Below are 12,800 nucleotides of genomic sequence, written 5' to 3'. Positions count from 1 at the left end.
CATGTTTCTCGTGCTGCCGTGACCCGGATTCGAACCGGGGTTGCTGCTGCCACAACGCAGAGTACTAACCACTATACGATCTCGGCCACATTTTGACATCTTTGTTGTACTTAGCGTCTCCTCGTTGTGAAATTGTAGTTTGAGCTTTGGACGTCAGAGTAAGCTATTTTACCCCTATGTGTTTCCAAACTGTTGTGTTGGACACGAGAACCAAGTTCCACACAAGCTTTGCCTGTTGCTGCTGTGTATGTTCTTCATGCACAAATTTTTACATTTTGCTTGTCAGGGAAAGTTGGTCAGAAAGTATCATCCATGTATCCATGGCACCACTGGCCCGACGCACAGTCACATGTGGGACCAGCTGTGTTCTCACAGCATGGCATGCAACATTCAAGGGCTTGTACTTTGAAGATAAATGTGGAGAACACAGGCCGAATCCAGAAATGTGGGGCCATACATAGGAATGTTGTGGAGGCTTCCAGTGTAGCCGCAACAAGCTGTGTAGGTTGTTCACAAATACATTTTGCATTTCAGACAAGGGTAATTAGCAGTTACCTGTAAATTCAGGAGACACTTCATCTGATTGGGTGCGATGGCTTTCAGGTCAGGCTGGAATCATTCAGCACTTTGCAGCTGTATATGTACATTGACGCGCAGTTTGCGGACCAGTATGTGAAACAAGCAATGTTCAAGCTAAAGATTGCATCGAGCTAGCCAGGAGTCGAACCTAGAATCTTCTGATCCGTAGTCAGACGCGTTATCCATTGCGCCACTAGCCCTATGCGAAGCTGTTTTTGTGGGACCAGCTGTGTTCTCATAGCATGCCATGCAAACAGCCAAGGGCTTATGCTTCGTAGGTAAGTGTGGAGAACACTGCTGAATCTGAAAATGTGTGGCCTTCCACAGGAAAATTGTTGAGCCATCCAGTTTCAAATCATGTGATCTGAAGCAGGGGCTGGAGGATGTAAAAGGTCATGTTTTTCGTGCTGCCGTGACCCGGATTCGAACCGGGGTTGCTGCGGCCACAACGCAGAGTACTAACCACTATACGATCACGACCACATGTGTTACATCTTTGTTGTACTGAGTGTCTCCTCGTTGTGAAATTGTAGTTTGAGCTTTGGACGTCAGAGTAAACTATTTTACCCCTATGTGTTTCCAAACTGTTGTGTTGGACACGAGAACCAAGTTCCACACAAGCTTTGCCTGTTGCTGCTGTGTATGTTCTTCATGCACAAATTTTTACATTTTGCTTGTCAGGGAAAGTTGGTCAGAAAGTATCATCCATGTATCCATGGCACCACTGGCCCGACGCACAGTCACATGTGGGACCAGCTGTGTTCTCACAGCATGGCATGCAACATTCAAGGGCTTGTACTTTGAAGATAAATGTGGAGAACACAGGTTGAATCCAGAAATGTGGGGCCTTACACAGGAATGTTGTGGAGGTTACCAATGTAGCCGCAACAAGCTGTGCAGGTTATTCACAAATACATTTTGCATTTCAAACAAGGGTAATTAGCAGTTACCTGTAAATTCAGGAGACACTTCATCTGATTGGGTGCGATGGCTTTCAGGTCAGGCTGGATTCCAATTTCGGAATCATTCGGCACTTTGCAGCTGTATATTTACATTGACGCGCAGTTTGTAGTCAAGTATGTGAAACAAGCGATGTTTTAAGCTAAAGATTACATCGAGCTAGCCAGGAGTCGAACCTAGAATCTTCTGATCCGTAGTCAGACGCGTTATCCATTGCGCCACTAGCCCTATGCGTAGCTGTTTTTGTGGGACCAGCTGTGTTCTCATAGCATGCCATGCAAACAGCCAAGGGCTTATGCTTCGTAGGTAAGTGTGGAGAACACTGCTGAATCTGAAAATGTGTGGCCTTCCACAGGAAAATTGTTGAGCCATCCAGTTTCAAATCATGTGATCTGAAGCAGGGGCTGGAGGATGTAAAAGGTCACGTTTTTCGTGCTGCCGTGACCCGGATTCGAACCGGGGTTGCTGCGGCCACAACGCAGAGTACTAACCACTATACGATCACGGCCACATGTGTTACATCTTTGTTGTACTGAGTGTCTCCTCGTTGTGAAATTGTAGTTTGAGCTTTGGACGTCAGAGTAAACTATTTTACCCCTATGTGTTTCCAAACTGTTGTGTTGGACACGAGAACCAAGTTCCACACAAGCTTTGCCTGTTGCTGCTGTGTATGTTCTTCATGCACAAATTTTTACATTTTGCTTGTCAGGGAAAGTTGGTCAGAAAGTATCATCCATGTATCCATGGCACCACTGGCCCGACGCACAGTCACATGTGGGACCAGCTGTGTTCTCACAGCATGGCATGCAACATTCAAGGGCTTGTACTTTGAAGATAAATGTGGAGAACACAGGCCGAATCCAGAAATGTGGGGCCTTACACAGGAATGTTGTGGAGGTTACCAGTGTAGCCGCAACAAGCTGTGCAGGTTATTCACAAATACATTTTGCATTTCAAACAAGGGTAATTAGCAGTTACCTGTAAATTCAGGAGACACTTCATCTGATTGGGTGCGATGGCTTTCAGGTCAGGCTGGAATCCAATTTCGGAATCATTCGGCACTTTGCAGCTGTATATTTACATTGACGCGCAGTTTGTAGTCAAGTATGTGAAACAAGCGATGTTTTAAGCTAAAGATTACATCGAGCTAGCCAGGAGTCGAACCTAGAATCTTCTGATCCGTAGTCAGACGCGTTATCCATTGCGCCACTAGCCCTATGCGTAGCTGTTTTTGTGGGACCAGCTGTGTTCTCATAGCATGCCATGCAAACAGCCAAGGGCTAATGCTTCGTAGGTAAGTGTGGAGAACACTGCTGAATCTGAAAATGTGTGGCCTTCCACAGGAAAATTGTTGAGCCATCCAGTTTCAAATCATGTGATCTGAAGCAGGGGCCGGAGGATGTAAAAGGTCATGTTTCTCGTGCTGCCGTGACCCGGATTCGAACCGGGGTTGCTGCTGCCACAACGCAGAGTACTAACCACTATACGATCTCGGCCACATTTTGACATCTTTGTTGTACTTAGCGTCTCCTCGTTGTGAAATTGTAGTTTGAGCTTTGGACGTCAGAGTAAGCTATTTTACCCCTATGTGTTTCCAAACTGTTGTGTTGGACACGAGAACCAAGTTCCACACAAGCTTTGCCTGTTGCTGCTGTGTATGTTCTTCATGCACAAATTTTTACATTTTGCTTGTCAGGGAAAGTTGGTCAGAAAGTATCATCCATGTATCCATGGCACCACTGGCCCGACGCACAGTCACATGTGGGACCAGCTGTGTTCTCACAGCATGGCATGCAACATTCAAGGGCTTGTACTTTGAAGATAAATGTGGAGAACACAGGCCGAATCCAGAAATGTGGGGCCATACATAGGAATGTTGTGGAGGCTTCCAGTGTAGCCGCAACAAGCTGTGTAGGTTGTTCACAAATACATTTTGCATTTCAGACAAGGGTAATTAGCAGTTACCTGTAAATTCAGGAGACACTTCATCTGATTGGGTGCGATGGCTTTCAGGTCAGGCTGGAATCATTCAGCACTTTGCAGCTGTATATGTACATTGACGCGCAGTTTGCGGACCAGTATGTGAAACAAGCAATGTTCAAGCTAAAGATTGCATCGAGCTAGCCAGGAGTCGAACCTAGAATCTTCTGATCCGTAGTCAGACGCGTTATCCATTGCGCCACTAGCCCTATGCGAAGCTGTTTTTGTGGGACCAGCTGTGTTCTCATAGCATGCCATGCAAACAGCCAAGGGCTTATGCTTCGTAGGTAAGTGTGGAGAACACTGCTGAATCTGAAAATGTGTGGCCTTCCACAGGAAAATTGTTGAGCCATCCAGTTTCAAATCATGTGATCTGAAGCAGGGGCTGGAGGATGTAAAAGGTCATGTTTTTCGTGCTGCCGTGACCCGGATTCGAACCGGGGTTGCTGCGGCCACAACGCAGAGTACTAACCACTATACGATCACGACCACATGTGTTACATCTTTGTTGTACTGAGTGTCTCCTCGTTGTGAAATTGTAGTTTGAGCTTTGGACGTCAGAGTAAACTATTTTACCCCTATGTGTTTCCAAACTGTTGTGTTGGACACGAGAACCAAGTTCCACACAAGCTTTGCCTGTTGCTGCTGTGTATGTTCTTCATGCACAAATTTTTACATTTTGCTTGTCAGGGAAAGTTGGTCAGAAAGTATCATCCATGTATCCATGGCACCACTGGCCCGACGCACAGTCACATGTGGGACCAGCTGTGTTCTCACAGCATGGCATGCAACATTCAAGGGCTTGTACTTTGAAGATAAATGTGGAGAACACAGGTTGAATCCAGAAATGTGGGGCCTTACACAGGAATGTTGTGGAGGTTCCCAATGTAGCCGCAACAAGCTGTGCAGGTTATTCACAAATACATTTTGCATTTCAAACAAGGGTAATTAGCAGTTACCTGTAAATTCAGGAGACACTTCATCTGATTGGGTGCGATGGCTTTCAGGTCAGGCTGGATTCCAATTTCGGAATCATTCGGCACTTTGCAGCTGTATATTTACATTGACGCGCAGTTTGTAGTCAAGTATGTGAAACAAGCGATGTTTTAAGCTAAAGATTACATCGAGCTAGCCAGGAGTCGAACCTAGAATCTTCTGATCCGTAGTCAGACGCGTTATCCATTGCGCCACTAGCCCTATGCGTAGCTGTTTTTGTGGGACCAGCTGTGTTCTCATAGCATGCCATGCAAACAGCCAAGGGCTTATGCTTCGTAGGTAAGTGTGGAGAACACTGCTGAATCTGAAAATGTGTGGCCTTCCACAGGAAAATTGTTGAGCCATCCAGTTTCAAATCATGTGATCTGAAGCAGGGGCTGGAGGATGTAAAAGGTCACGTTTTTCGTGCGGCCGTGACCCGGATTCGAACCGGGGTTGCTGCGGCCACAACGCAGAGTACTAACCACTATACGATCACGGCCACATGTGTTACATCTTTGTTGTACTGAGTGTCTCCTCGTTGTGAAATTGTAGTTTGAGCTTTGGACGTCAGAGTAAACTATTTTACCCCTATGTGTTTCCAAACTGTTGTGTTGGACACGAGAACCAAGTTCCACACAAGCTTTGCCTGTTGCTGCTGTGTATGTTCTTCATGCACAAATTTTTACATTTTGCTTGTCAGGGAAAGTTGGTCAGAAAGTATCATCCATGTATCCATGGCACCACTGGCCCGACGCACAGTCACATGTGGGACCAGCTGTGTTCTCACAGCATGGCATGCAACATTCAAGGGCTTGTACTTTGAAGATAAATGTGGAGAACACAGGTTGAATCCAGAAATGTGGGGCCTTACACAGGAATGTTGTGGAGGTTACCAATGTAGCCGCAACAAGCTGTGCAGGTTATTCACAAATACATTTTGCATTTCAAACAAGGGTAATTAGCAGTTACCTGTAAATTCAGGAGACACTTCATCTGATTGGGTGCGATGGCTTTCAGGTCAGGCTGGAATCCAATTTCGGAATCATTCGGCACTTTGCAGCTGTATATTTACATTGACGCGCAGTTTGTAGTCAAGTATGTGAAACAAGCGATGTTTTAAGCTAAAGATTACATCGAGCTAGCCAGGAGTCGAACCTAGAATCTTCTGATCCGTAGTCAGACGCGTTATCCATTGCGCCACTAGCCCTATGCGTAGCTGTTTTTGTGGGACCAGCTGTGTTCTCATAGCATGCCATGCAAACAGCCAAGGGCTTATGCTTCGTAGGTAAGTGTGGAGAACACTGCTGAATCTGAAAATGTGTGGCCTTCCACAGGAAAATTGTTGAGCCATCCAGTTTCAAATCATGTGATCTGAAGCAGGGGCTGGAGGATGTAAAAGGTCACGTTTTTCGTGCTGCCGTGACCCGGATTCGAACCGGGGTTGCTGCGGCCACAACGCAGAGTACTAACCACTATACGATCACGGCCACATGTGTTACATCTTTGTTGTACTGAGTGTCTCCTCGTTGTGAAATTGTAGTTTGAGCTTTGGACGTCAGAGTAAACTATTTTACCCCTATGTGTTTCCAAACTGTTGTGTTGGACACGAGAACCAAGTTCCACACAAGCTTTGCCTGTTGCTGCTGTGTATGTTCTTCATGCACAAATTTTTACATTTTGCTTGTCAGGGAAAGTTGGTCAGAAAGTATCATCCATGTATCCATGGCACCACTGGCCCGACGCACAGTCACATGTGGGACCAGCTGTGTTCTCACAGCATGGCATGCAACATTCAAGGGCTTGTACTTTGAAGATAAATGTGGAGAACACAGGTCGAATCCAGAAATGTGGGGCCTTACACAGGAATGTTGTGGAGGTTACCAGTGTAGCCGCAACAAGCTGTGCAGGTTATTCACAAATACATTTTGCATTTCAAACAAGGGTAATTAGCAGTTACCTGTAAATTCAGGAGACACTTCATCTGATTGGGTGCGATGGCTTTCAGGTCAGGCTGGGATCCAATTTCGGCATCATTCGGCATATGTATATGTACATTGAGGCACAGTTTGTGGACCAGTCTGTGAAACAAGCGATGTTCAAGCTAAAGATTACATCGAGCTAGCCAGGAGTCGAACCTAGAATCTTCTGATCCGTAGTCAGACGCGTAATCCATTGCGCCACAAGCCCTATGCGTAGCTGTTTTTGTGGGACCAGCTGTGTTCTCATAGCATGCCATGCAAACAGCCAAGGGCTAATGCTTCGTAGGTAAGTGTGGAGAACACTGCTGAATCTGAAAATGTGTGGCCTTCCACAGGAAAATTGTTGAGCCATCCAGTTTCAAATCATGTGATCTGAAGCAGGGGCCGGAGGATGTAAAAGGTCATGTTTCTCGTGCTGCCGTGACCCGGATTCGAACCGGGGTTGCTGCTGCCACAACGCAGAGTACTAACCACTATACGATCTCGGCCACATTTTGACATCTTTGTTGTACTTAGCGTCTCCTCGTTGTGAAATTGTAGTTTGAGCTTTGGACGTCAGAGTAAGCTATTTTACCCCTATGTGTTTCCAAACTGTTGTGTTGGACACGAGAACCAAGTTCCACACAAGCTTTGCCTGTTGCTGCTGTGTATGTTCTTCATGCACAAATTTTTACATTTTGCTTGTCAGGGAAAGTTGGTCAGAAAGTATCATCCATGTATCCATGGCACCACTGGCCCGACGCACAGTCACATGTGGGACCAGCTGTGTTCTCACAGCATGGCATGCAACATTCAAGGGCTTGTACTTTGAAGATAAATGTGGAGAACACAGGTTGAATCCAGAAATGTGGGGCCTTACACAGGAATGTTGTGGAGGTTACCAGTATGGCCGCAACAAGCTGTGTAGGTTATTCACAAATACATTTTGCATTTCAGACAAGGGTAATTAGCAGTTACCTGTAAATTCAGGAGACACTTCATCTGATTGGGTGCGATGGCATTCAGGTCAGGCTGGAATCATTCGGCACTTTGCAGCTGTATATTTACATTGACGCACAGTTTGTAGTCAAGTATGTGAAACAAGCAATGTTCAAGCTAAAGATTACATCGAGCTAGCCAGGAGTCGAACCTAGAATCTTCTGATCCGTAGTCAGACGCGTTATCCATTGCGCCACTAGCCCTATGTCTAGCTGTATTTGTGGGACCAGCTGTGTTCTCATAGCATGCCATGCAAACAGCCAAGGGCTTATGCTTCGTAGGTAAGTGTGGAGAACACTGCTGAATCTGAAAATGTGTGGCCTTCCACAGGAAAATTGTTGAGCCATCCAGTTTCAAATCATGTGATCTGAAGCAGGGGCTGGAGGATGTAAAAGGTCACGTTTTTCGTGCTGCCGTGACCCGGATTCGAACCGGGGTTGCTGCGGCCACAACACAGAGTACTAACCACTATACGATCACGGCCACATGTGTTACATCTTTGTTGTACTGAGCGTCTCCTCGTGGTGAAATTGTAGTTTGAGCTTTGGACGTCAGAGTAAACTATTTTACCCCTATGTGTTTCCAAACTGTTGTGTTGGACACGAGAACCAAGTTCCACACAAGCTTTGCCTGTTGCTGCTGTGTATGTTCTTCATGCACAAATTTTTACATTTTGCTTGTCAGGGAAAGTTGGTCAGAAAGTATCATCCATGTATCCATGGCACCACTGGCCCGACGCACAGTCACATGTGGGACCAGCTGTGTTCTCAAAGCATGGCATGCAACATTCAAGGGCTTGTACTTTGAAGATAAATGTGGAGAACACAGGTTGAATCCAGAAATGTGGGGCCTTACACAGGAATGTTGTGGAGGCTACCAGTATAGCTGCAACCAGCTGTGTAGGTTATTCACAAATACATTTTGCATTTCAAACAAGGGTAATTCGCAATTACCTGTAAATTCAGGAGACACTTCATTTGATTGGGTGCGATGGCTTTCAGGTCAGGCTGGAATCCAATTTCGGCATCATTCGGCACTTTGCGGCTGTATATGTACATTGACGCGCAGTTTGTGGACCAGTATCTGAACCAAGAGAAAAAGGGTGATAAGAAATTAACAGTAAATTCAGGAGACACTTCATGATGGCTGTGACCTCATCTAAATGGGTCAGATGGCTTTCAGTTCATGTTGGAAATTGTAGTTTTAGCTTTGGACATCCGAGAGAACTATTTTACCCCTATGTGTTTCCACAGTGATGTGTTGGGCAAGACAGTCGTGTTCCATACAAGGTTTATCTGTTGCTGCTGTGTATGTACTTCATGCACAAATTTTTTTTTTCAAAGAAAGATCATCAGAAAGTGGCACTACAACGAAGACACTTCATGATCACTCAAGCTTCAAGACCCCAGAGGCAATTTGGCCATCAATTAGCACTTTCCAATTGCACAGGAATGTTGTTGAGGCTACCAGTGTAGCCTCAACAAGCTGTGTAGGTTGTTCACGAATAAATGTTTAATTTCAGAGAAGGATTATTATCAAGTAACAGTAAATTCAGGAGACACTTAATGATGGCTGTGACTTCATCTAATTGCGTCATATGGCTTTCAATTCTTGTTGGAATGCAATTTCTTCATCATTCGGCACTTTGCGGTTGTATTTGTACGATGACACACAGTTTGTTGACAAGTATCTGAATCAAGCGACGTCCAAGCTGAAGATTGGGCTAGAGGACGTAAAAGCACTGAAATTGTAGTTTTCTTTGAATATCAAACACAACTATCTTACCTGTATTTGTTTCTGAAATATTTTGTTTGATAGGCTAGAGAAATTTTGTTTTTCAGGGACAGATAATTAGCAAGTCATAATACAAACAACATATTCATGTTGGTTGTGAATTAATTTAAGTAATCACAATGCTTCTTTGTGTTGTTGGTTTGTGCATGTGAGAAGGAAGCCGTGAACCTGCTTTCTGGACGTTCATGTATGCCACCAGGGTCTAGTTTGACTTTGGCTCGGGCCACTTTGCTGCTCAGTGACCTGAGAGGAGTACAGAATACCACACTTATAAAACTGACACAGAAACTACTGAAGAAGCAGGTGCTTTAACACACAAATGTATTCATACACACTCACCAATGCAAGTCATACCAGCCATTTTTTAAATAAAATTGAAAAAACATGAACATGTAATGCTCTTTCTCAATTTCTTTCAGCTGTGTGATTTTGGTCAGAGTGTGGTGTGGGATGATGGAAAAATGTGTATTTCTTCTCCTGGACCCAGCAACATCTACCTCCCTTACCTCAGTATACTGGATCAGGCCACTCTGCAAATTGGTAAATCAAGAATTATACCCTTTCCTTTACACTTTTTTCCGTTATTGTGTGAGAAGGACAAACTGTCTCTAGCTGTGGTAGCCGCCCTGTAATGCTGTGCTTACAGTAGCATTGACAGGCTAACATGTCCACAATGACAATGTTAAAATGTTTTCACATTTAGCAAGTAATGTCTACCATGTTCACCATCTGCGTTTAGCCTGCTAGCATGTTAACATTTGCCAATGACTGCTGTGGCTTTTGAGAATGCCATTAGTTTCATTAGTATTTAGTCAAAAACTAAAGTACTGGATGAAGTCAAACGTTGGCCTGTCGGTGGCATTATTGGGACAATCAAGCAATCTGAGGATCTTGAGTGTTAGTACAAAACTTTCTTGCAATCTTTCGAATAGTTGTTGTGACATTTCAGTCTTGACAAAACTGACTGACAGGCTGACACCTCCATCCATTGTGCCACGCAGTTGAAAACACAACTCAGTCAACAGTTTGAAATTTTAGATCTCAACATTTCTCTCAAAGTTGATTCCATCCAAATAGTATGCAACATGGACTCCAGCAACACAACCAAGACAGCCATCATGTCCAAGTCATCATTATTTTTGTTATCAATTAAAAAGCTGACAATTTTTCTGATTAAGTGATCAGTCGATTGGCCTGTAAAAGATGGACAAAACCTTAAAACGTCAGAAAATAGTGAAAAATGCCTCTCAATTTTTCTCAGAGCCCAAGGTAACATCTTCAGACTGCTTGTTTTGTCCAACAAACCGTCCAACACCCAAAGATATTCAATTTAGTATCATGGAAGACTAAGAAAACCAGCACATATTTACTTAATCGAAGCTGGAACTAGTTTTTGGCCTTTTTGCTGTTAAAGTGACTTAAATGATTCCTCACTTAGCCAGGATTGTTGCCGTTTAATTTTCTGTGAATTGACTATTCTCCACTCTTCTGGCAGACAAGCAGGTTCTCAGCTATACTTTAATTCCGTGTTGCATTACTCTATCTTGCATGGTTTTGACAGGTCACCTCCAGGATCTCAGTGCATTGGAAATGCCAGTTTCTTCCCAGTCATCACAAGAGAGACTCTAAAGCACCAGTTCCATCTTTAAGCAACACAAGGAGCCCCACATGCTCAGCCGGATGGACAGAATAAAATGACACTCATTGTGTGTCTCACGTAGTACTGCTCTCTCCAAGTCCTGTGCCTACTGAGAGACATAGTTGGATGCTGAGGTTTGTGTAGGGCCTTATGCGTGGTTTGTGTTTCTGTTCCTGGTGTGCTTGTTATGTTAAAGAGAGCAAGAATTTTACACAGTATGTATTAAACGTAGAAATTAAGAATGGAAGTACTGAATTTAGGCTATTAGAATAGATGTTTAGAATATGTGGGGGCAATTAATGCCAATAATGGACCTGGAAACTGGTTAGATAGGCTGAATAGTGTCAGCGTAAAGAATGCATTGGTGTGTGTATTTTTAAGTAACTGTAAGTTGTCATTGTCTACAACTGAAAATTACTGTGTTTACTCTGTATTTCTATATGTAGTTTTTTAATGTTGTTCATTCTCCAATCTGACAGTGTCGTCGGATGTAAATGCAGACAAAGGGAGCACTGTAACAGCTGGAAATAAAAAAAATATTTTTACTCTAAGTGCGAATTAAAATCTGTCCTTTTAATAGTATCAATGGAAACCAGGAACTTTAATATTTAAAAACCTCATGGCTGGAAAGGTGATCATAATACAGTGAGTTATAGAAAAAGTATTGAGATGAAGTCCAGGTTACTAGTGTTATCCTTTCAGATAAGAAATCATCTTATATTGTGTAAAAACTGTGAGCCACATCTCAATGTAAAAACGCATCAATGGTGGTTATATTGAAGATCAAGAGGTCAATTTAGATTGAAACTGATTTTGTGGACGCAACACTGACAATGTAGAGCGAAGCCCGGTCAGGTTCAAAAATGTTCGTGCCAGACGTGTACAAACGTATAAATGAAAAGAAAAATACAGATGGATAAAATAGTATAGATTAGTCAGCAAAATACACAAAATCCAATGTTTGCGGGTACTTTTAAATGAAACTTCATGTGAAACACTGTCTTCTGTTATGTATAACTATATACAATGTAGTCTCTTTCACACATATGGTTAGGCATCACTGATGCAAACAAGCCATTCCCAGTACCAGAAAACAAACAAAATTAGGCCTAGCTGCCATGTTTAATTTTTTCATTCAAATTTCTGTGAAACTAATTTTAGGTTCATTTTGCTGGTGAGTCAGTGTAGCCTTAACAAGTTGTGTATGTTCTTCACAAATCAATTTTATTTCAGAGAAGGATAAAATTAAAGAGACACTTCATAACGGCTGGAACTCCATCTAATTGGGTCCAGTGGCTTTTCAGTTCAGTTTCCACGCAGTTTGTGGACCAGTATATACGCGCGACGTGGAAACTAAAGATTACATCGAGCTAGCCAGGAGTCGAACCTAGAATCTTCTGATCCGTAGTCAGACGCGTTATCCATTGCGCCACTAGCCCTATGTCTAGCTGTATTTGTGGGACCAGCTGTGTTCTCATAGCATGCCATGCATACAGCCAAGGGCTTGTGCTTCGTAGGTAAGTGTGGAGAACACTGCTGAATCTGAAAATGTGTGGCCTTCCACAGGGAAATTGTTGAGCCATCCAGTTTCAAATCATGTGATCTGAAGCAGGGGCTGGAGGATGTAAAAGGTCATGTTTTTCGAGCTGCCGTGACCCGGATTCGAACCGGGGTTGCTGCGGCCACAACGCAGAGTACTAACCACTATACGATCACGGCCACATGAGGTACCAGGGATCTCTTTGTTGTACCGAGTGTCTCCTCGTCGCAACATCGTAGTTTGAGCTTTGGACATTCAAGAGAACTATTTTACCCTCATGTGTTTCAAAAATGATGTGTTGAACAAGACAGCCAAGTTCCATACAAGGTTTTATCTGTTGCTGCTGTGTATGTTCTTCATTCACAAATTTTAT

The 12,800-nt window shown here is 43.7% G+C and overlaps 1 protein-coding gene and 16 non-coding genes across 17 annotated transcripts in view; 1 reads left to right on the top strand and 16 right to left on the bottom strand.

Moving 5' to 3' along the window:
- Window positions 1-10,877, top strand: part of LOC121617478 (cilia- and flagella-associated protein 54-like) — a 35,819-nt gene extending 24,942 nt beyond the window's left edge. Inside the window, exons 55-57 of the mRNA XM_041952672.1 lie at window positions 9,405-9,551; window positions 9,668-9,788; window positions 10,810-10,877. Of these exons, the coding sequence (XP_041808606.1) occupies window positions 9,405-9,551; window positions 9,668-9,788; window positions 10,810-10,877 (336 nt within the window). The remainder of the gene's footprint in view (window positions 1-9,404; window positions 9,552-9,667; window positions 9,789-10,809) is intronic.
- On the bottom strand, window positions 707-779 carry trnar-acg. Its single transcript has one exon. It is a non-coding gene; the product is annotated as a tRNA-Arg (tRNA).
- trnah-gug lies at window positions 988-1,059 on the bottom strand. Its single transcript has one exon. It is a non-coding gene; the product is annotated as a tRNA-His (tRNA).
- trnar-acg lies at window positions 1,695-1,767 on the bottom strand. Its single transcript has one exon. It is a non-coding gene; the product is annotated as a tRNA-Arg (tRNA).
- On the bottom strand, window positions 1,976-2,047 carry trnah-gug. The gene has a single exon. It is a non-coding gene; the product is annotated as a tRNA-His (tRNA).
- trnar-acg lies at window positions 2,683-2,755 on the bottom strand. The gene has a single exon. It is a non-coding gene; the product is annotated as a tRNA-Arg (tRNA).
- On the bottom strand, window positions 3,656-3,728 carry trnar-acg. The gene has a single exon. It is a non-coding gene; the product is annotated as a tRNA-Arg (tRNA).
- Window positions 3,937-4,008, bottom strand: trnah-gug. The gene has a single exon. It is a non-coding gene; the product is annotated as a tRNA-His (tRNA).
- trnar-acg lies at window positions 4,644-4,716 on the bottom strand. The gene has a single exon. It is a non-coding gene; the product is annotated as a tRNA-Arg (tRNA).
- On the bottom strand, window positions 4,925-4,996 carry trnah-gug. The gene has a single exon. It is a non-coding gene; the product is annotated as a tRNA-His (tRNA).
- Window positions 5,632-5,704, bottom strand: trnar-acg. Its single transcript has one exon. It is a non-coding gene; the product is annotated as a tRNA-Arg (tRNA).
- Window positions 5,913-5,984, bottom strand: trnah-gug. Its single transcript has one exon. It is a non-coding gene; the product is annotated as a tRNA-His (tRNA).
- Window positions 6,612-6,684, bottom strand: trnar-acg. Its single transcript has one exon. It is a non-coding gene; the product is annotated as a tRNA-Arg (tRNA).
- trnar-acg lies at window positions 7,585-7,657 on the bottom strand. The gene has a single exon. It is a non-coding gene; the product is annotated as a tRNA-Arg (tRNA).
- trnah-gug lies at window positions 7,866-7,937 on the bottom strand. Its single transcript has one exon. It is a non-coding gene; the product is annotated as a tRNA-His (tRNA).
- A 1,376-nt stretch (window positions 10,878-12,253) lies between the features above and the next one.
- On the bottom strand, window positions 12,254-12,326 carry trnar-acg. The gene has a single exon. It is a non-coding gene; the product is annotated as a tRNA-Arg (tRNA).
- A 208-nt stretch (window positions 12,327-12,534) lies between these two features.
- Window positions 12,535-12,606, bottom strand: trnah-gug. Its single transcript has one exon. It is a non-coding gene; the product is annotated as a tRNA-His (tRNA).
- Between the last annotated feature and the right edge of the window lie 194 nt (window positions 12,607-12,800).

This window comes from Chelmon rostratus, chromosome 14 (assembly GCF_017976325.1).
Source record: "Chelmon rostratus isolate fCheRos1 chromosome 14, fCheRos1.pri, whole genome shotgun sequence".
NCBI lineage: Eukaryota > Metazoa > Chordata > Actinopteri > Chaetodontiformes > Chaetodontidae > Chelmon > Chelmon rostratus.
This window is presented reverse-complemented; position numbering and strand designations above follow the sequence as displayed.